At 42.3% G+C, this 22575-nt stretch overlaps 1 protein-coding gene across 1 annotated transcript; it reads right to left on the reverse strand.

Moving 5' to 3' along the window:
• Positions 1–726: 726 nt before the first annotated feature.
• On the reverse strand, positions 727–17891 carry RIOK1 (RIO kinase 1). The gene is made up of 17 exons (XM_068396570.1): positions 17771–17891; positions 16244–16448; positions 14972–15062; positions 13802–13871; positions 13052–13094; positions 12273–12365; positions 11157–11269; positions 10950–11030; positions 10308–10394; positions 9619–9756; positions 8953–9056; positions 7123–7229; positions 5903–5968; positions 4009–4128; positions 3667–3720; positions 2459–2602; positions 727–945 (listed from the first exon to the last, which is right to left on the reverse strand). Exons 1-17 carry the CDS (start codon positions 17839–17841, stop codon positions 835–837), a joined length of 1698 nt encoding a protein of 565 aa, XP_068252671.1. The 5' UTR covers positions 17842–17891; the 3' UTR covers positions 727–834.
• Between the last annotated feature and the right edge of the window lie 4684 nt (positions 17892–22575).

The raw sequence follows: 22575 nt of genomic DNA on the forward strand, positions 1-22575 counted from the left end.
CTCCCTAATAAGGAGCTGGGGCAGCTTAGCACAACATGGACTGGTAATGCTGAGCCACACCATGGAAAGGTCCTGCCACAAGCCTTTACACAGCCTTGAATTTGAACACACATGATTAATCTTGATGGCAAAGATGACACTCATTTGACCAGCTTAAAAAACAGCTGGTTCACAATACTCTTAAGAACAACAGTGCCCTATGCTGGGATCCAAGAAACAAAAACAACCCAGGATTTGGTCTGTTTGGGTATGCCTGCCCGATTGCTTCAGAAGAGCACTGGGCAATGAGGACAGCTGCCTCCCAAATCATAAAACAGCTTTCAGTAAGAAAATACCAAAGGTGCTGCCTCCCTGTGCTTGCATCAAAGGCACAATGCCTGCAGGGTTATCCACAGGTGACTGTGACAGCCAGCAGAGGACAGCTAGCTCAATTTGCTTCCATACTGTGCAGAAGGCATGGGCCTTTCAGCCGCCATTCCTCCTCCAAGAATCTGTTTGGATCAAATCGGTTGGAACAAACCGAACTAGCTTGTATGCAGTGTGAGGCAGGGAACTAAGACCCCAGGAACAAATAAATGCAAGTTTAACAACAGGTTAAACCTGCACAGGTAAAGGATTTTAACATGCACACTTGTTAAACTCATTCTTTCCTATTGAGAAACCCACAGCACATACTCTGTTCAAACAATTACACCGTGTTATTAACAAAACCACCCTCACAGTTAATACTGTATGTACATAAATAAAGGATTTTTAATTTAAAAAAAGAACAAAAAAAGATGGTGACTAAATATCCCACAAGAAATCACCCCTTTCCCCAAGCCAAAGCTGATTTTATTTGCCTTTCTTCGTTTTTGCAGTCTTTTCTTTCCGCTTCTTCACATGCTTTGGGATCTTGGTTTTTCTCTTCTCTCTTTGGGCTTCTTTAACCATCTTTTTCCTTTCCTGTAAAGGATGAAACACCATTCATTTAAAGCCAGAAGGAAGGAGAGATTTTGAGCAGGTCAATCAATTGTTACATTAACAAGTTAGTTAATACACCACATAAAAATGAGGTTATCAAGAGGAAGAAATAAAGAAAAAAAAAATCAATAGGAATGGTGAGGGGAAAGGAAAAAGGAAGTATAGGTTGGAGGTGGAGCTAAGAGCTGCACACTGGTAATGACAAGGCAAAATTCAAACTAATTAAAACCTGAGTTTCATGCGACCTTTGAAGAAAGGGAACAAGAGGCACTCTTAACTCATGCTATTTACACCTAAGACTAAAACAGGATGCCTGATCTAGGTTTTCTGCTACTCACAGGGCTACTATAGTACATATTTCTATATGTCATGCAAAAATACTGATCCAGTAACTGCTGGCAACTCAGAGCAAGGTGATCATCAGGACGGGCAAGAAAGGGTGCTATGCTACTGCAATACACTATAATTTGTGCCAGAGAGTGAAGAGACTACACTCAACTGTAAAACACTAAGTCAGCATAATGAGGTGTGGGGTGGAAGTAATTGCTGCTAATCAGTTGTTCCCCCTACAGCTGAACACATAGGTTACCAAAAACTTCATCTTACACAAAAAAAGAAGTCCAAATTAAAACCTATCCATAAGGATGAGAAGTGACCAAGACTTCCCTGCTTCATGTCTGAAAGGCAGCAGCTCTAGACTGGTAGAAAGTGTCTAGTAGAGCACTGCATTTTTATTTCTCAGATATGGAATGTATTAACTTACCTTTCCTAGGAAGAAAAACCTAACAAGCAAATCCCCAAATCTTGAACCCCTTAAGCCCAGCAAGTTTCATCCTTCTTTTGCACAGAACCTTAAAGGCTGCCAAAAGGCTCTCACCCACGGATGATACTCTGCAGAAGAGCCTCACCAAAGCAGAGCATACTTGTTCGGCAGTTTGGAAAATGAAACCTTAAAAAAACCCAAACAAACCCCAAACCATAATCCCTTTGCATGACTGCGTTGCATCTCTTGCCCACAGCAAAGCTAGCCAGTCTGTACTAATGGTACTGCAAAAGCCGCTATGGTGACAATGTTCATACCAAGTCTCCAGTTCTGCAGATTAAGTGGTCTCAGTTCCCTGGACGAAAGGAGGTTAATCAGGGACCACGACCACAAACCTGAACACCAAAGCCTGGAAGAGTAGCCAGAGGCACTGAAGAGCTGCCCAGGCTCCACTAAATTCTGCTTTGCATAGCCTTAGAACTCCCTGCAGAGATCTCTCTTCTAGCTTTGTCTAGGCTACAGAGAGCTATGTTACATGTTCCTCTACATAAAAACACCATTAATAAAGCATCCATAATGAAATTCACTTTCTCTGCTCTCATTCTCCGCAACAGGAAAAGCTTGTAGCTTGTTTCAGACACGAAATAGCAAGAACCACTCAGAACTAAGTTTGGATTTTTTCCTGTCACACAGGCAGAGGTGGGAAGAATAAACAATTCCTGACCAGCTGACCTTTTTGTCCATGCTAACTTCAGCACGTTTATCTTTGGGATGTACAGATTCTTTACAGCTTGAATCGGAGTCCTGTGAGCTGCCACCATCATCATCAGAGTCCGTTTCTGACTCATCTGCCTTCTTTTCAAGAAGTGCAGGAATCTGCAAGATTTATCAAGAGAGAATTATATCAAACCAAAACAAAGAAGCCTAACAACAATATCTACAAACACACATACATATATATGTGTATATATATAAACCAAAACAGAATGTGCTGGAGAGAAACTCTTGAGCGAGCTTGTGCCATGTTCTTTACTACAGCCACCACTTAGTCTCAAGAAGAACGAAAAGTAGATTAATCCAAAGAAGAAAGAATCTAGAATGTACAGCACAGAATCTTTTAGGTCAGGGCTCACAGCACAGCTGTACTGGCACTCCCAAACTAATCTCCATAAGTTAAACAGCAATTTGCTAACATATATGAAAGCCAATTTTTAATTGTAGTTGGATCATACCCAAATCTACCTTGGGGACACTGTATGTAGGCTTTATTGAAAACACAAATATCTACACTGGAAAACTCACTTATTCTTAAACAAGCCTGGAGACTGTGACACAGTCTGTTCCCATCCATATTTATATTTCCATTTTAAAACAGTCTACATCACTGCTATATAACATTTACAAAGGAAGGAGGAGGAATCCACATAGGGCTTCTGCCTTGAATTATATTGCTACAGACTGATCTGTACCCAACTTCTTATTCAACGTACTCTACAGAAGTGTCACTGTCAAGTACTTCAAATACAGAAAGACATAGTATCTTATGCTTTATACTGCACGGTTGTTCTTTACACAACAATTACAACAAAGCTACCCTGAACATATTTTAAATTGTAGCATGACTACAAGTTTCATCAATTACATTTTCCATGATTGGAAAACGCCTTCCCTTCTCTCCACCTTAACTTTAGAGATCATGGCCATAGCAAGGATTATCACTTCATTCTCAAGCAACCCAGCATCAGCCACAGTGCAGGGAAGCAATTCATGTGGTGTGCAGACACACTGTCAAGCCAGACCCATCCTGGACATAAACGGTCACTCTGCAGACAAGAGGCTTCTTTCACAGTGTCAGCTGCAAGATGAGGCATTCTCTGTACTCCTTATAAGCGCTCTTCTGAAAACGGCTAAAATGAAGGATTTCAAAAAGACCCTCTCACCTTCTGAACACCAGACAAATCCTTCTTCAGTCCTGTCACAGTCTGGTAGAGAATCTACACCCAAGGAGAGACAAAGAAAATTACGTTATCAAAATATGAGTCTTAAATCTTCGTGCCCAGAGCAAATTATCTCAAAAAACTCTCTCTCAAAAACAAAAACCCAGGAAAAAACCCACAACGTTAGCACTAGTACTAACCAGATGACTTTAAAGTATGACACTAGATTCAGTACTCCACGCCCTGGTAAAAAGGCTTCTGTTTTTGTTTGCTGCTATCAGTTTCCAGTAAGAAAAATTCATATTCCCTCCCTCTTTTTTGCAGTGCCTCAGCATGTCTACTCACATTATCTTGCTGAACATTCAACGCCATGTCCTCCTCTTTCAGTTTCATCATTATATCCACATCTCTCTCATAGTTTTTAACTTCAGTCAAAGTTCGAGGTATGTAAGCCTTCTTAAACACCTAGCAGAGTAAAAGGAAACAAAGACTTACTAATTTACATATAGTTTCACGATGTTCTTCCTTCCTAATTATTCATCCTTAAGATAATAATCATGAAGGATTCCATGGCTCAGAGAAACTCAAAATGAACACGGCAGTCATCCACTACCATCTGAACTGCAGCATATCTTTTTCTTTTTTGCAGAAGTGGACTTAACATGCAACCTACACGTTATTGATAGATCATGACTAATAAGGCTTCTTCCTTAGCATGGTTGCCACCAGGCCACTTACAAACTTCTCCAATCCTTCCAACTTCCTCTTAATCTATTTGAGTCCTAAGGTTTTGTATTCTAAGGATTTTCTCTAATGTTTTTGTTGTGATTGTTTACAATGCCTTCAGGAGGTAACTTAAAATGCACCATTAGAAACTTAATCTCTTTATATAATACCTGCTTCAACCTACAGTCCAACTCAAAAAAGGTTCCTCCAGCAGTATAGTACAGTAAAACGTAACTGCAGTATCAACAACAACATACTTAAAGTTTGTTATGCAGTCTTTTTGAAACAGTCCTCCAGCAAACTTAAGTCACTACCAGATCACAGAGAAGTATTTTGCTTCTCTTTCCCATTGTATCAGTTCAAACCCAGCACAAATTCAGTACACTTTATGATCATAACTGCTACCCTAAGTGCTCTGCAAAGGGCAGAAGCACCTCCACAGAGCTTCAGGTATGTAAGGTACTTATCAGTGCTACTCTTTTGTGAAGGAAGTGACACAAACTAGCCATGGTCACATGAGAAGTCTAAGCGAAATAAGCTGAACTTAGATGCTACTAAACCACTTCTCTTACAGGTCAGTACCTTTATATAAGCAAAGGAATAACTAGTTTGCAAAAGATGGGCCTGCAACAAAACACTAACATCTGACCCTATAGTTCAGAAGTTGTGTGTTGAGAATTATCTTAGGAAACAAAAAAATCTTTCCTTGGCCAAGCTTGAGCCAGAAGCAGTTAGTAAAACCTGCAGAACTCCAAGAGAAAAAGAAAAGCCTTTGATAAATCAAGTAGTATTGACACCAAAGATAAACACCATGTGAACCAGTACAAATACGTTCTCACCGATACAAATTCTGCTCAACACAGAGCTGGTTTTTTTGGTTTTGTTTTTTTTTTTTTTGGTTGTTGCTGGTTTTTAAACTCTTCTGGAACAGTGAGATAAGACTAAGATAGAAATTGTTTTATCTTTACATCAAGCCTTTCCTGAACGTTAGCGGTTTTCTGTAATGGACTTGAAATGGCTTCACTTAATGTGAAAGCAAGGGAGAGAAACAGCATGTGGAAGAACTGAATTAGACTGTGACTAGAGCTAGATGGGCAATTTGGTCAATGCACGTATCTAAATATCATGTGTATTCTCCTGCTGCTGTTATCACTGGTCCAAAAACACTGGCATGATCAGATCTCTCTACTCATTTTTTTTTGTTAACTGAAGCTGAACTGGAAGATACATCAAGGGACCTAGCTACAAGCAAACATATTGGTTTAGCAAATGGAGTATTTGTCTTCTAACAAATGTGATTCTGTGATTCTGTGATTCTAACACCTTACCACTGGCAGCTTTTACACGTGGCATCCCTTAATACTTCACATCTCAACTAGTTCAAGACATCTTAGTATCACAAACAATGTTTTGCTTATCAACTGTGCATTCTAACAAATCGAATATTTTTCAATGTTTAGAAGAGCCAAAGTTAATATTAAATTTCATTGTAGGAACAAAAATCCTCACTTACTTCTTCATCCACTTTATCTTGACTGGATCTTTCCTCCTCTGTTCTTTTTGATGCTATTTCCATTGCCTAAAGAAATATAAAACAATACAAAGTTATCACTGTTCAGAATTGCATCACTTAATCCAACTAACCATCCCCATCTGTATTTCCCCCTGTACTCCTCACTGTCACTCACAAATGCTCCAGTTTTCTCTATGGCAATGCCTTGAGTGACACCTAATGGTGACCAACATTTCTGCAAAGCCGAAACATGATCCCCACTTAAAACTGCAGATCTGCTTTATTAATAGCGGGAGAAGATGCTTGCTGCTCCTTCCAGACCAAATTATGGCAGGCCCAGCACGACTACAGGACATAACAGTGCAAGGAGAGTACGGTCAGCAGTGCTCAGTTTTGGAACTTGGCTCTTCTCATGCACATTGAGCAAGCCAGAGGAGCACAAGGGGAACCACATAGCACAGCTCTGTCTTATTCAACCTCCAATATAACAGAAAGTACACAGCATCTGGAAATCCCCATGCTGTACTGGTATTTGGACCACACTCAGTCTCTGCCTCATGGTCTTGATCAGGAATGACACATCAAATCTCCACTCTGACCATGGCATATGTGGCCCCCATTTATCTTACATTAACTTAAAAAGCTTTTTCTTTTTTTCCACCTCCCTTTTTAAAGGGACATCTAACTGGGACCAGAGGACTGGCAGCTAGAGATGAAACACATGGGTGCTGCTAGCAGCACCGAGTAAGTTTACCTCTTCCTAGAATCAACATGTTCTGCCAGCAGCTCTATTTGGCTAGCAAGACCACGTACCTTGGAATAACACTGCCTGAGTCATTCTCTTCCTCCCTCAGCTCACCCTGCTCAAACCTGCATTCCTAACCCCATTCTCTATATAAGCACAGCTATATTTCTGCAGAGCATCTCCTTGCCAAAAAGGACTAATTTAAAGCAGCCTGGTTTTAGTAGCACCTGAAGCAGATGTTTGAGTTGTCATGATTAGACTTTTTGAGAAAACATAGAATGAAAGTGCTGTCATCCTATAATGGTATAAATGGAAAAGACCTGCATGCATCTTTGAAGCACTGGCATAACATAATGTCATATACCAGCTTCCTTCAATAGCAGGATGAAGAGCAAGTGAGATGAAGGAGCTGGAACTAGATCTGATCTTACTGTTCAAGTCTTCCCACGTAAGTAACAAGGCCATGAGGTCTTACCTTAGACAGATAGTCATCAATGTTCTCGCTTGTGATAGAAGGATCAGTAATAAACTCAAACAGCTCCCTCACAGTCATCACCGCAACATTGTGCTTCTGGAAAAAGTCTACCAGGAAGCAAGGGCAGAGACATAATTACTTAGGTTTTTGTGTAACATATGCAGCTGTGATGTTAAAGTGACAGTTACAGCAAGCCAATGGCCCTGATGACTTGGGAAAGTCTCAGCAGCATGTACTGCACCATACTGGGTTTAGTTATCAGATGACTCTTGGCCATCTGTAATAAAACTGTTCATCTTCCAGATGCAACAAATACTGAAAGGAGAATAAAACTGGATAAATATAAAAGCCAAATCAATTTCAGCAGGAGCCAGACATAAGAGAGTAGGGGTTAAGAAGTAAACAATTTAAGACAAGTGTAGTATTTGCAATGACTAAGATAAAAAATGTATTTCAAAGATTAGTAAGGTAGACCTCAAACTTTGGCCAAAGAGAAACAGAAGTATCCACTGAAACACAGTACAGACTAATTATGATCCACCTAAAAAGGAAGACACCTTAACATATTAGAATTTCCTCAGTACTACACTCAGAATTGGTTTCTTGAGTCAAGCATAACCAAATTTGAAGGCTGAACTTCTGTACTGAAAAACAGCAGTGAAAGACACTGAAGACCACTTTAATGAGTGTTTCCTACTAAAGTTCTCAGAATATCTCTCACCATGAGAAATTAATCATACAAAGAACAAGAAAAATTAGTTCAGAGGCAGCTCTCTGTGCCCATGGAACCACAAGTCTTTGCAATGATCACAGCTAGGGCAGAGCGTAAAGCAAGGTGTTTCTCAGAGCCTCTGCAGGAGGACTACATAGAGAAAGTTGCAGTGACAGAAAACAAACAAAACACACCAAAACCACTGCAACTCACTGACGCACTAGAATATCTAGGGAGAACAAGCCAAAAGACATGAAAAAAGAGCAAGGGTGCAAGTATCTGAGTCGGAAGGGAGTTATTAGAAATCCATGAACAGAAAAGCAACAAGGGAAAAATAGCATACTGGGTACCAACAAACACGTAGCATTCAAACGCACACAGTTCTTTTTCCACAGACTTTCAAGAGTCCCTGTAAAACTAGAAAAAAGTCAATCTGAAAAGATAGGAGGGAGAAAAGCAGACTGCAGTTGCAGATTTTGTGTCCTCAGAAAGAAACATAGCCTGCCACGAGGTGTGTGTCAGTTACATAACACGCATACTCACACATGAAGACCAAATTTTCAAGAGAAAAATACCATAAAGGTACCTTGTTTATCAAAATACTATGACAAGTGATAACATCTCTCATAAATTAATCTATGCCTCAATCCTCTCAGCTGACCTGGACAAGTAAGTGGAGGGAACTTCGTAACACAGGATAACTTCTTGCCAGCTGAGGAATTCCAGACGTGGATTCCATTCACAGAAGGAAACACATCAGTATGCCTGTGCAGTCCTTTACGTAAGGGAAGTTAAGACTCGGGTGGGCGCTGCTGGAGGCTGGGACTGCTCTCTCTAATCAGTCTGGGACTGATATCAGACCTACTGTAAACCTGAGATTCAGCCAGGTGGCTCATTTTGGCCAGATGATTTCTAGCAAAATAGGTTACACTCTTCTGAACTCTGCACAGTAGTACGCTGCTCCCTGAGGAAGCCATGAGAACCTAGGAAAGGGAGCATTTCAACAGAAGTTTGACAGCTACTACAGTCAGTTATACTTGAAAGAACATAGGTGAACACAGTTCACCTTCCTAAATAAACGAGCTATCAGAACAAGAGTTGAAGTGCAGCCCACTCACCGTTAACGTTGGTACAATCTTTTCGCAGGAACTCCAGCGCGTGTGGGTGGTCATGCTCCACAGCCTGAGACACATCAATGATGTACACGTCCCCGCTGTGGTACCTGCAGACAAACACAGAGCGCTGCGCTGACTCCACCGCTGTTATATGGGAGATTATTGAGGGGCAGGGAACAAAGTGTGCTTCAAACTTCAGAACCAGCAAACAATCTCAACATATTTCTCTAGCAGACACCTCGCATATTAGGGCCAGAGTGGGTTTTTGGGGTCAATCCTTTCCCTCCTCTAGACAAGCTGTATTATTAAGCTTTAAAGAAATAGTCTTCTTGTGAACACAAAAAGCAGGGGGGGGGTGGATGGGGGGGGGAGGGGAATTATACTTTACTAATTTTTTCTCTAGTTGAGGTTTTTTCTTGTTTGTTTGGGGGGGGGTGTTGTTTGGATTTTTTTTGTGTTTTTTTTTTTCTTTGTGTTTTTTTTTCTTTTTTTTTTTAAACAGAGAAAGCTCAGATCTAGGTTAAAAGCTACATAATTAATTACATAAGTTACAAAATCCAGTTGCAAAAAGGACCCCACCCTCCCTTAAAGGTATAGTACTCTCAGATAGAGGTTGCCAATGCATACATTTTTAGATGTCACAATTCAGAGCAAAGTTTAAAAACGTACAGCATATTAAATTCACTGAGATCTGCGTGAACAAGTCTGGCATCTTGGTACATTCTTCTCATGTACTGGATGATTTGCAGGTACAGCTCCCGGACTTTGGAGTCAGATAACTGAGCATTCTTCAGCAGAGGAGCGGGCCTTGAAATTACAACACAAGTCACAGACAGTGAATACTTTTTCCTTCTTGACACCACCTGCAAATCCTTTAACTGCTGTACCTGATCCTTCTGCTCACTGTGTCAGGCAAGTCAGCATGAGCAGCTAAGTGCACAGAGCCAGCATGAAGGGCAGCAAAGCTTGGTATATGCTTGCCAAAGATACTGGAGCTCTGTTTCTGACGTGAGCTAATTTGGACCATGCTACATTAATGTTTGTACTACAAAACAATGAGCTATCTTCATGTATGATTAGCAAGACTTTCCAGCCTTCATCTCTGGTCAAGCCACTTCATGGATTCATTTTGCACACAGCTGAGGCTTCAGAATCATGCAGGTTGTCTGCAGAGGTAGCTGGCAAATGTCTGTGTATTCTACAGGTCACATACACGTGTAAGAGTAACACGTTAATTTTACAGGCCTAAAGTAAGAGTAGGTAAATTCAGAGGGTTGGTTTGTGGTTTATTTGTTTTTAATAAAATGTTGTGGAAAGCTACTAATAAAAAAAATATTTGATTTTCTAATAATACTTACCTATCAGCTTTACCAATAAAGCCCATGACAAGCACATGACTTCTTAACATAATTGGCTCTGGGCAAGGTATCTGGGCTGTATTCAACCTGTAACACGGGAACAAAGCCACAAAAAATAAAACCAAACCCTACTATTCGCATTGCACTAGTGCCTATAGGAGCTCTGTTGCTTTAAACATAATACACAATAAGAGCTCCTCTACTCAGGAAACTCTCACTTGTGAAGAACAACTAGGAAATGAATACAAAAAGTCACAACCACTCTGGCTCTGACCCTTCTCTAAGCATTCCTGTGTTGGACAAAGAACCTTTACACAGTTCAGGTTAATCCTAGATTAACCTATATCACACAGTGTGTTGTTACTCAGCAGCTGCTATTTCTAGCTTTTCCTCACTTTTCAGTCACATCAGATAGAGCATTCAGGCACTGAAGAGCTTAGAGCATGAGCAGCAAGACAAAAAAATATCTTTATTCCTCCCTCCCCTTTCTTTTCTCTTCCACAGGGAAGCTTAAGACACTTTCCTGAATACTCCAGAGACCCTAAAAGGTAGTGATAGCCAGTCTAGCGATAGCAGAGCACCTCCTATAAACATAAAGTTTCAGTTACCTTTGCATGCTGAAATAAAAACTGGAAGAATCACCTTATTAAATTCCTCATTTCTTTTTCAGCCCACGTCTTCACCATTTTTCTTGGGTTGCCTTTACAATATCCATGACGAAATCTTTAAATAAACAAGTAAAAGACACCAGGGACTCTCAGCCAATCAATGCAGTATTAGCATCGGTGATTTTACTACCTTTCAAACAACACCTCTTTCCCAGTAAAACCAGGCAGAAGTCAAACTCACCTGAATTCACCACTTACATACTTATCCCGATCTTTAAACATCAGAATAGAGGTTTTGTAAATCTTTATTGCTCTGTTCTCTCCATTCGCAGTACTGGCATGATATACATTAGCCTATCAGATTACGAAAGGAAGAAATAATATTAAGGAAAAACTCTTTAAACGAACAAAGCCTCCTCTCTTCTTCTCTTTCTGACACCTGGAAAAGATGTGATAAAAAGATCTGATCTCACCCCAGCCCCTGTATGGCACCCAGCTGAGTGAGACTGCCTACAAGCGCAATTTCTTTTTCTACCAGACACAGCTTACGTGAAGCACCTATGACTGGGCAGGGGTGTGACAATGCATATAGGACAAAAACAATGACGCACAAAAAAACTCTGCCTCATCCACATTTTGGAGGCTGAAACAAGCCCTTGTGTGAAGGGTTAGTTTGAGTGTCTGCACTATTTAAGCCCTAAAGCATTGGCCAAATATCTCACATTGAACACCTCTACACAGGGTGAAAGTATGCCTTTAATCGGCATCCGAGGACTTGGAAGAAAACCAGATCAGCTTAGGGACTAGGCATTCTAAAACCAATTTATTAATTGCTTGGAAATTTGAGGTCTGGTTTTAATTATCTGCAATATTACTTGATAATAACAGCACACAAACATGCTAGTTTTGTAAAAGCAATGAAGGTTTAATAGTATTTTAAACAGAATTTTGTTATACCATTTAGATACTCCCATGTCTGCTGACATGTGGAGCTGGTCTGATCTGCATGCAAGACAGTCTCACACGAAGAAAGAATTACCTGGGTTTGTATGTTTTTCAGGTACTCTTTGAATACTGTGTGTACACATACCCTTCCCAAAAATTTCATTTGTAACATACAATTAACAAGATCCACAAATTTAAGATAACATTTAAGTATTCTGAGAAATCTTTCATACTTGGGAAACTTGTTTCCTTTAACATAAATTGCATTTTATCTTAAAATAACTTCCTACTGATCAATCAACACAAAAAAAATAGTACTAAAACCAAGCAGTCAATATATCTTCTGAGCACCACAAGCTTCCACCTAGCTTGCTGAGAAAAAGACTATCATGTCATTTGTAATAAAACTTACTTCCTTCCCTGTGCTGATGCAGCCATTGATTTCTGATATGACACCTCTACTTAGCATCTTGAACAGAATCATTCGGGTCCTTGGATCCAACACCTCAGATTTAATACAGAAAAGTCAGCACAATTGCTCTCTTTGAAGAGGACAAAACCTACTAATACAGTCGCATGTTAAAGGACCCACAGCATCAGACTGTTCTTAAGGATCAAATGATAACCCAAACGGGAGCCACTCTGAGTTTTGCCATGATTCTAGAATGAGACTTCATTTTTTCTTTCACGATGATTTTTTAAGCTAAGCATATGTCCTTGAGCTAGCTCTACAAGAGATATAAGAGAATAATTTCCTGCCCACAGTTGCATGAAATGTGTTAAAATAAGGTTTCTCTTAATATATAGCTAACATAACTGAAATAAAGCAGCTATGTGGCCTTGGGCCAGTAATACTTCAGTCTTGCTAAAGAAGAAAAAAGGAAAAAAGCAAACCCAGCATTTTAAAATTTTCTTTGGAATTTAATAAAAGCTTCAGATGGAATTCTGCATTGTATATACAATCAAATGACAATGCTAAGCACAAAAATGAGCTCCAAAATATTTATGGAAGCAAGTACAACTTTCACACAAGAAATAAACACAAAGAAACAACCCATCTGTTCAGGATAACAAGTGAAACAGAATTCCAAGGCAAAACTCTGTTCCTACAGTATCCATTTTATCATTGATTCCAAAATTCCACATTACTTGTTCCAGTCAAAAGCGAAATTTGATGCATTAAGGACTTACCTGTTCTACTGTTGCTCTGTCTGACTTATCTTTGACACGGTACCTAGCAGAAGTGAAAATAAAATGACACAATCCCACACATGGGTTCAGTAGTTTGACAGAGTAAAACATAACATTCTGTATCAAAGAAAACACAACAGACTCAAGAAGTAAGCTTTTAGGTCATACAAAAGCAACGTTTTCTCCTGCAGGCAGAAAAAAAGAAACCCATAAACATCAGTGCCCTTCACTTTTACAGACACCTTCTTTTCTCCGATGAATTATGCTCACTCAGGAGAAAAAAATATCTGTCTTAACAACTTAGGGCTATAAGCTGCAGGCTTAAAAAAAAATACATTTTTTTTAAAAAAGGTACCTCTCCTCACCAAATCATCAGGTGGAACCTTCAAAAGGCTTCCAGTATTTTTTTCTAGTCCAAAAGCTTAAGGACCTCTGTTTAGAAAAAGAGTATCAGAGATAAAATAGTATTTTGCTAGTGGAATGACACCTATCACTGCTGCCTTACTACACCAATACAATCAGATGTGCTACCAGCAGCAGTGACAGAAGCATCAAAACTTTGGAATGCTTTAAGCAACTGATCTGGAAACCAAAAAGTTTAAGACCAGGAAGCAAACTGCACGCAGACTATTTACAAATTTTGGTTTTCTTAATAAGTTTATTCAAAACTCAGGATCGCACCAGGAAATAAGAACTACTCTTCTGGGTTCAAATTATTTAAATGAAAATAGAACCAGGAGTAATACTCACATGTCTGCTTCCTTCTGTCTAGACTTTTCTGTGACTCGGTTTATAACGGAGTCATCAAAATTCAACTTATCTGAAAAACACATAAGAAATGGAAAAAAAACCCCAACAAAATCAAAGAGGTTTCCTATGTTCAGAATTACCCCTGCAATTCTGCTGCCAACCAATATGTCACAACACAAAGTTCAAACACAGGTGGAACTCTTTAACAAGCCCAGAAGCTCAGCTGCATACCAGAGTTAACCCAGCACTCCACTCTGTCTACATTTCAAGGACTATAAGGTAACAACACAGATGAGTGACGCAGTCCCACAGACTTGGAGATGCAATGCCATCCCGAAGTACTGCCTTTTGGACAACATCTCACCACTGAATTTGTCCACCATTCTCTTATGACAATCAAATGCCATTTTTCTGAACAGCATATGCAACAGACTCCAGGATTCTCTCCTCATGATGTATTTAAAGCAGTATTTGATTAATTGCTAAATGTATAATAGCTGTATTTGGCTACATATACCAGCACTACTCTTCTGAACCTTCATTTTAGAACCGCTTCGTTATGAAGGAAAACACAACCTGTGTTTACTACCCTGCCAAAAGGCCCCCACCACAGCTACATCTAGCCCTAACAGGATGAGCTCAACAGCCATTTCCATCGCATGGTAAACATCAAACTACGCTATCTAGGGCAGCAGCTTCTTCACTTACCACAGGAACTCTACCTCTGTGAGGTAACTGTTGCACAATGTACCACCCTAATACTACAGGGGACTGCAATCGTCTAGAAAATTTAGCTGTGGCAGCAGCTTTGAGAATGACCAACAACATCACAACAGAGAGCTGATACCCTCCCTCCAGCCAAACAGTTGCTCCTACAGAAAAGCTAGGGAAGAAATACTTTATGTGGTCTGCAGAAGTCAAGGGGAAAGGGAAAAAAAAAAACAAACAAACCACCAAAACAACCCTGTGGCTCTAAAGGGGGAGAGAAAGGGGTATGACAGCTGGTTACTGGAGACTAAGGGCAACTTCAAGTACGCAAAAGCCATTTTTTAATCTGTCTGGCAATGGCTAATTGCCATTCCAGTGAATTCTGGCTTGAAGTAGGCAGAATTAGTCTGGGAACATCAGAGTGGTATCTGTTTTCATAAAAGAAATTGCAATTATACTCACCTAAATTAATTTTATGTTCAAACTTCCTTAAAGCCTTGTCTGTGGGGGTAGACATTTTTGCTGAATAGCAACTAGGGGTCTGTCTATTTGCCTGAAACAAAGGATTTGTTAATGTAAGTTGCCTTCTCTAGATAGCCCTTTGAAATACAGACAATATCATTGGAAAAGTCAGCTCAAATGCCTATGCCTAGTGCTATAAACAGAACACCAGAAAGGGTGAGGAAATGGATATGGATTAACATCAGATTTTACTTAATTCAAGAAAAGAAAATACAGGTGACACATCAGTTAAATTCCAAAATTGCCCCAACTGAGGATTATTTTTAGTCTGGGAATTGAGCTGCAAGTCTCTCATATTAACACTTCTTCTATCTGTAAAAGGAAGGGAAAGAACAGACAGAAACAAGGAGAAAAATGATAGAAAAAAAAAGAGAAGGTAATGAACAGAGAAAACTGTCCAAGATGATATCTTTTCTTACAGATAGTCTTTGCCAAACACAATTAATATCTGAACACGATTTCACCAACACTGGACAGCATAAACCTCTAAACAAAGGCAAGAAAAAAAATCACCCAGGACAAGTGCTCTGAGTCAGACATGATACGCCATGATCAGCACCACTCTAATTTATTTCCACTACTCTTATGTTGGGATCAATAAGAAAAAAGAGGTTTTGAAAGTCCAGTGTCCAAGTTGAGAGGAAGAAGGATCCTAGTTCTCACATCACTGGTGCTTTTCATTCTGCACAACACCAGCGTTCCTATGCCAACAGCATACACTCTAAACTAATCCACTTCTAGCACCTCCCTCTATGTCTAATGCTTTCTTTTGCTGCCTTCACAATTAGTCCAAAACATAACCTGTTTCACCCTGGGTGTGACAAGCAGGTACAGTCTCAAAATTAAATAGAAAGGAGGGGAAAGATGCTCAAAAACACAGAGGACAAATACCAAAAGGTAAGCAACGTCAGCAGAGATCAGAGTGGGCAAAGAAAGAGAAGCTGAGAAAGGTAAGGAACAGAAGGAAAATGGCAGTGACAAAAAGAATCCAGCAATAGGGTTTAGAGACAAGGAAACCAAGCGGAACTCTAGGTACAACGCACATACACACACAGCATGGCAAAAGAACAGACTCAAAGGAAGGGGATTCTCTCGCAGAAAAATTTCTCTTTCCTTTTATGCTCAACATAACACTAACAAAGAACAAAGCCTCCAGGTTAGCCCCATTTGCTCTTGGGCACCTTGATGCTCACAAAATAGCCTTCAACATACCTGTGGATTGCATCCACCAGCAGTATTGTGGCGCTTCATGAGCCTTCCCATCTCATCATCCCAGTCCCAGTCTTCATCTTCTTCTTCATCATCGTTGTCATCATCATCATCTCCTTCCTCAGTGTTAACTTCTTTGCACATGTATGACTGGCAGTTCTCCGTGACCTCACCTTCTTTAGCTATTTCTGTGTCTTGCGTAAATTCACTTCAAACAAATACAGAGATTTATATAGCTATAAATGATTGCTATGGTCATCAAAAATTCAACACATTTATCCCAACAAATGATTTCACAAGGGTAGCTCTCTGTGAGATGTTTCTCACTTCACTTGCTTTTAAGCAAGCATATATGAGGATATCACTGCCTTTAAAGGATGGACTACATTTAAATTATCTTCTTCACGACATCAGTGCTGCCTTCTAACTTGTTCTGCTGTTATACATATTTGGATCCCTCTGACTCCAATCAATCAGATGAACACCCCAGAGCAGGCCAGCTGGGTCCTTCACCTGAGATGAACCGCTCTGCTTGCTGCCACAGCAGATTTCCACCTGACAAGGTACCACATAAAACCTCACCGGAGGCAGACAACCAACCTGCTGGTAATTCAGGGCACCAGCACAACCTACATGAAAAAAGTTAGGCCTAAAAAAGAATTTGTGGGAGAAATGAACCCTTTTGATTGACTCATGTCTTGGACATCTGAAGTATGACACATTTTTCTGCCAGAACAAGAATGTCCCAAAGCAGATTCTCCACAGGCATTTGACATTTAATTAAATAAATGGTAAACTGGAAAGAAAATGGCTTGAACGCATAACACAAGACCATTCCTTATTCACTCCCCACTACATACAAAAAGCTCTAGGCTTCCAGTGCAACAGAAAATGTGTTTTGATTCCAGAACGAGTCAAAGCGATTAGCTGCCTTAAGCAACTGCCTGTCCTCTCATGCGGCTTCACATGCAGTGTTCAAGGCCAGGCTGGATGGGGCTTGGAGCAGCCTGGTTTAGAGGAAATGTGTCCCTGCCCGTGGCAGGGGGGTTGGAACTAGATGATCTTTAAGGTCCCTTCCAACCCAAATTGCTCTGTGATTCTATGTTCACTAACAATCGAATAAGGCCAAGGTGAGATTGCCCCGACCGCGCAGGCGGGCCTGCCCGCTCCAGCGCTGAAGTACAAACCACAAGTGACCAAGCGGCGGAGGGGCCGCGCGCAGCCTTCCTCGCGCGTCCCGGTCCAGCTCGGGCAGCGCACCCGCCCTCCCCCGCCGTTCTCAGGCGGGCACCCCGCGCAGGGCCTCCTTCCCCGCCGCCAGACCACGTGCAGGCCTGCTCCCCGCCCCGCTCGCCGTTCTTTGCCGGCCGCGCCCGGGGACAGACCCACCCGAACCGCCCCCCGCACCGGCGGCTCCCACGGGGCCTGAGGGACCCGCTCGGGACCCACGGCCGGCGCCTCCCTCCGAGCCCTCCCAGCCTCGCCTCCCAGCGGCACAGGGCGGCCCGGCCCCTCGCCGCCGCCTCCTACCCGTCGGAGCTCTCCGCATCGTCAAACTGCCCGGGCACGACCTGGCTCATCGCCTCCGCCCGGTAATCCATGGCGGCGGCGCGAGAGGCAGCCGGCACGCAGGGCCCAGCTGCCCGCTACGGCGCCTGCAAAGGGACCAAAAGCATCGAGGGCGAGAGCGGCCGTAGAATGAAGGTGGGCGGGACCCGCCCCCTTCTCAAATTCCGGCTCGGGGATTGGCTGCGAACTCCTGACGTCAGTCTGCCCTTGGGGTTTGGCCCAGCCGCGAGCAGCGGGTGTGAGGCGGTGGGGGTAATAGCCCTGCACTCGGGCCGCGGCGCGCCGCAGCCTTCCTCTGGGGGGGCTCGCAGCAACCGCCCATGAGTAAATAAGTAAATACTCATCTGTGGTACGTCTGCACCATATTAAATAATCCAGCCTCAAAGACGTTGCATCGTCAAGCCCTCTTCTCTTCACCAGAAATGACTATTGCACAGATTCACGGTTGTTTTCCCTAAAACATTAGTGATGATCTATGTCACCTGTAATAAATATTTATACAGAGTTTTTTCTCGTATACTCTGAAATTCTAAATTCCAATCTTTATTAAAATAACGCTCCAGCTGAAGCCAAAGGAATTCTACATTTTCAAGGCTCAGTAAAACATCTTAGGGCACTGTAACACCCCTTACACTGAATGATGTGCTAATCTGTTCATATACCGATACAATGTGAGGTTAAGAAAATAAAAGTGCTAGGATTTTGCTATCTGGTACATAATGGTAAAATTTTAAAATGCAGGGGGTTTTGTAGATGTTTTCCTATTACAGAATTACAGAATCAGTCAGGTTGGAAGAGACCTCTGGGATCATCGAGTCCAACCTTTGACCTAACACCACTGTGTCAACTAGACCATGGCACTAAGTGCCACATCTAGTCTTCTCTTAAACACCTCCAGGGATGGTGACTCCACCACCTCCCTGGGTAGCCCATTCCAACACCTAATAACCCTTTCTGTGAAGAAATTTTTCCTAATGTCCAACCTGAACCTCCCCTGATGCAGCTTAAGGCTATGTCCTCTAGTCCTGTCGCTACTTGCCTGGGAGAAGAGGCCAACCCCCACCTCACTACAACCTCTTTTCAGGTGGTTGTAGAGAGTGATAAGGTCTCCCCTCAGCCTCCTTTTCTCCAGGCTAAACAACCCCAGCTCCCTCAGCCGTTCCTCATAGGTTATACCCTCCAGACCCTTCACCAGCTTTGTTGCCCTCCTCTGGACTCTCTTCAGCACCTCAATGTCTTTCTTGAAGTGCGGGGCCCAGAACTGGACACAGTACTCGAGGTGCGGCCTCACCAGTGCTGAGCACAGGGGTCAATTACTTCCCTAGTCCTGCTGGCCACACTATTCCTGATACACGCCAGGATGCCATTGGCCTTCTTGGCCACCTGGGCACACTGCTGGCTCATGTTCAGCCGGCTGTCCACCAATACCCCCAGGTCCTTTTCCACAGGGCCGCTTTCCAACCTCTCTTCCTCCAGCCTGTAGCACTCTACAGGGTTGTTGTGGCCAAAGTGTAGGACCTGGCACTTGGCCTTATTGAACTTCATGCCATTGGTCTCAGCCCATCTATCTAACCTGTCCAGATCCCTCTGCAGAGCCTTCCTACCCTCAGGCAGATCAACACTCCCACCCAACTTAGTGTTGTCCGCAAATTTACTGACGGTGCACTTGATACCCTCATCCAGATCATCAATAAAGATATTAAACAGGACTGGGCCCAGTGCCGAGCCCTGGGGGACAGCACTAGTGACTGGACGCCAACTGGATGCAGTACCGTTCACCACCACTCTGTGGGCCTGGCCATCCAGCCAGTTCTTAAACCAGAACTTACCCAAGTGGTATATGTAAAGGCTATCAAAAATCTGCGATTGTACAGAAAACAGGAACGCTTGTACTGAGAAGGCTTTAAAAAAAAATGAATGGAATAGATGTCACCTCCTATCACAATGCTTCTGTGAAGTCAACCCACTGAGAGTCTCTGAATGTGGAAAGCAACAAGCCAGTTTCTGACATTTCTAAAGCTACAGCTTTACTTCAGACTGTCTTCAAGTTCTGCCACTTAAGCTTCTGCCACTAGAGCACCTGGAACCTAAATACCCCCTTTTCTCCTCCTTTTGTATAAAAGATGGAATATTGTGTCAAATATTCTCTCTCTGTAGTGAAGTGCCAGCTGGTAAGGCAAAAAAGAACACAGTGTCAGTCTGAAGGAACATGACAACAACTGCTTTCCAAATAACTCCTCACTGCAGGCAAACTGACGAGGCCTAACTGCATGAGAAGGTACCGCTGCTCTGCTTGGACAATGGTGGCTTCAGCCAGAGGAGGGAGGGAGCACTGCTGGAGGGCCCTCATGCTACTCAATTGCTACGATACCCAAGTCAATTCCCTGATGTGTCACAAGGGAGTAGTAGATTCCACATGAAAACAAACTGCCCTGTTATTTTGTATTATCTTGTGTTACCTAGAAATTGCCATTATGCTTCATTGTGCTAGACATGATACAAATGCTGAACAAAAATGGCAGCCTGTACACTAAGGAACTCACTGCCAAGTGCCCTCTCTGAAAGTGGATGCAATGCTCTGTATGGCTTGCTTTATTTAGAATGCAGCTGAAGCAGTGCAGGGTTCACCTCTGGTTTGGGGACAGGCAGGACTGGAGCCAGTGGCCCTGTCACGCACCAAGACACGTGGTCATCTAGCTTAGTTCCAGTTGCTGCCCCACCAGCACGCCTTGCCATCACCCAGTCTGGGTAGCCTCCAGTTTTGGGAGGCAAGATCTGTCTTTGTGCAGGCATGCTCTGAGCTTTTTCCCAACATACAGCCACAAGCAACAGAAATTGGATTAAGTCATATTAAGTTTACTGATTAAGTTTACCGATCTCTTTCCTAGAACCAGCTGTTGGAGGATTCTTAATCCATGTGGGTGAAGCAGCAGAGAATGTGCTATCCTACAGGTTTATTTCCCTGTTTAATAAATTATTCAGTGTTCTTAAGTAAAAATACCCATTTATTGTAATGACAGGGAATTGTTTGAAACATAACACTGCTAGAGGATTCCCACATTCATTTTTAATCCTTCTTTGCTCCAGGCTTCCACATAACTTCCGCTACAGCCATAGATTGCAGCATGCTTTGTTTTTTTCCCAGGCTTTAAGCACTCATTTGGAAACGGGCACAAACTGTTCTACAAATTATTTACCTGCAACAGGGTTAAGCGAAACAGGCCACTAAGTGACAGTGGTACCTTGAAAAGGAGAATCTCCTGTGTTATGAAGTGCTAGGCTTGCTTTGACTCTTGGTCCAGATCTGTCACAGGCTGAACTGCAGTGTGGCCTTCGGTGACTCCCTTCATGCAACTCTCAGGGCTGTAGTTTCTCATTTGTGAAATGGAAATAGCAATATTTCTTGTGTTCACACAACAGGACATGAAGATAAATGCGTTAGCATTTAGAAGGCATTTAGAGAGGAGAGGAGGCTTATATAACTATCTGGATAGACTGCCTCAGGCAAATACAATGAACTCATCAGAAGGATGGAGTCAAGCAATCCTAGACTACACTTATTCCACCTCAATGGGACACAAAGTAGGAGGATACTCCCTCCACCTTCAATCTCTCTGAAGAGGTAACTTATTTTTAGCATTCCCCTGCAGGTTTACACTGAAGGAAAAAAGGGACTTCAGGCTCTCCACTCCTTACCGACCACTGCTCAAGTTAGCAGGAGAGAAGGGGAGAAGCAGCATTATGGTTCCATGTGCCAGCCACCATATGACAGAGCATATGGAAAGAGGTGACAGAGGTTTACCAGTCAGCATCCTAATCCCTGGGAGTATAGACCCCTGTCAGTTTATGCACTCATCTTGGACCGCTGTAACTCCGTGTTCCTTCCCACACAAGACTGTCACTGGAAAACTGTTCCTCCCTTACTCTGCCTATGACTACGATGTTATCTTTCCTGAAGATTAAGACTCACAATGTTTGCTCACACTGGGAAATGCACCAAGTCTGTACTTAACACTGCATGTTATGTACGACAGGGATATATTCTGGTTCACACTGAAGCTGGGAGACTGGGTACAGAGACTGTACTTGGAATTTCTAGGAGAACTGCAGTCTTGTTCATTCCCGGGAAAAGAGACTCGAGAGGACCACTAACAATTCCCTTTTTATATGTGCAGGAGGAAACACAGAACCCAAAGGGAAGAAAAGACACTGACTGCCAGCTTTGTGAAGGAACCTGTGTTTCTGAGCCCATCTTCGAAAATTTGACATGCAGTATGTTCCTGCTGGTGAGGCTAAACATGAGAGATATTTCAACTGTCATGTGCTAGGATGAGTTATAATGACATTTTATCTATCATACCCCCCCCTCCTCTGCCAAAGTATGCCAGGGCACTACTTTGTAGTTCACAGACAGTGCCATCTAACAGATCTGAAGTTGGTGCAAAGCCAGTTGAAATCAACAGACTTCATTAGATTTTGAGGTCAGCTGCTTATACCTTACTGGCATGGCATGAGTGAAGGACACAAACAATAGGGACTGAACAGAGCATGGAGAGACACGGGAGGGGGAAACAAAGCGTGAAAACCTATCTGAAAATAGAAAACAGCATCTATGTCCTAAACAGTGATTATACAGAGAAGAAATGTAAGGTCAGCATTCAGTTCACTTACATGTAGCTTTAGAATTAAGATGCTGTGGCTGATACGTTCCCCTTCTACTCTGCCAGTGTAATGAAGAGCGAAGTACTTCCCCAGTAGCTGAGTCC

The sequence above is a fragment of the Nyctibius grandis genome, chromosome 3 (assembly GCF_013368605.1).
Source record: "Nyctibius grandis isolate bNycGra1 chromosome 3, bNycGra1.pri, whole genome shotgun sequence".
Classification (NCBI taxonomy): domain Eukaryota; kingdom Metazoa; phylum Chordata; class Aves; order Nyctibiiformes; family Nyctibiidae; genus Nyctibius; species Nyctibius grandis.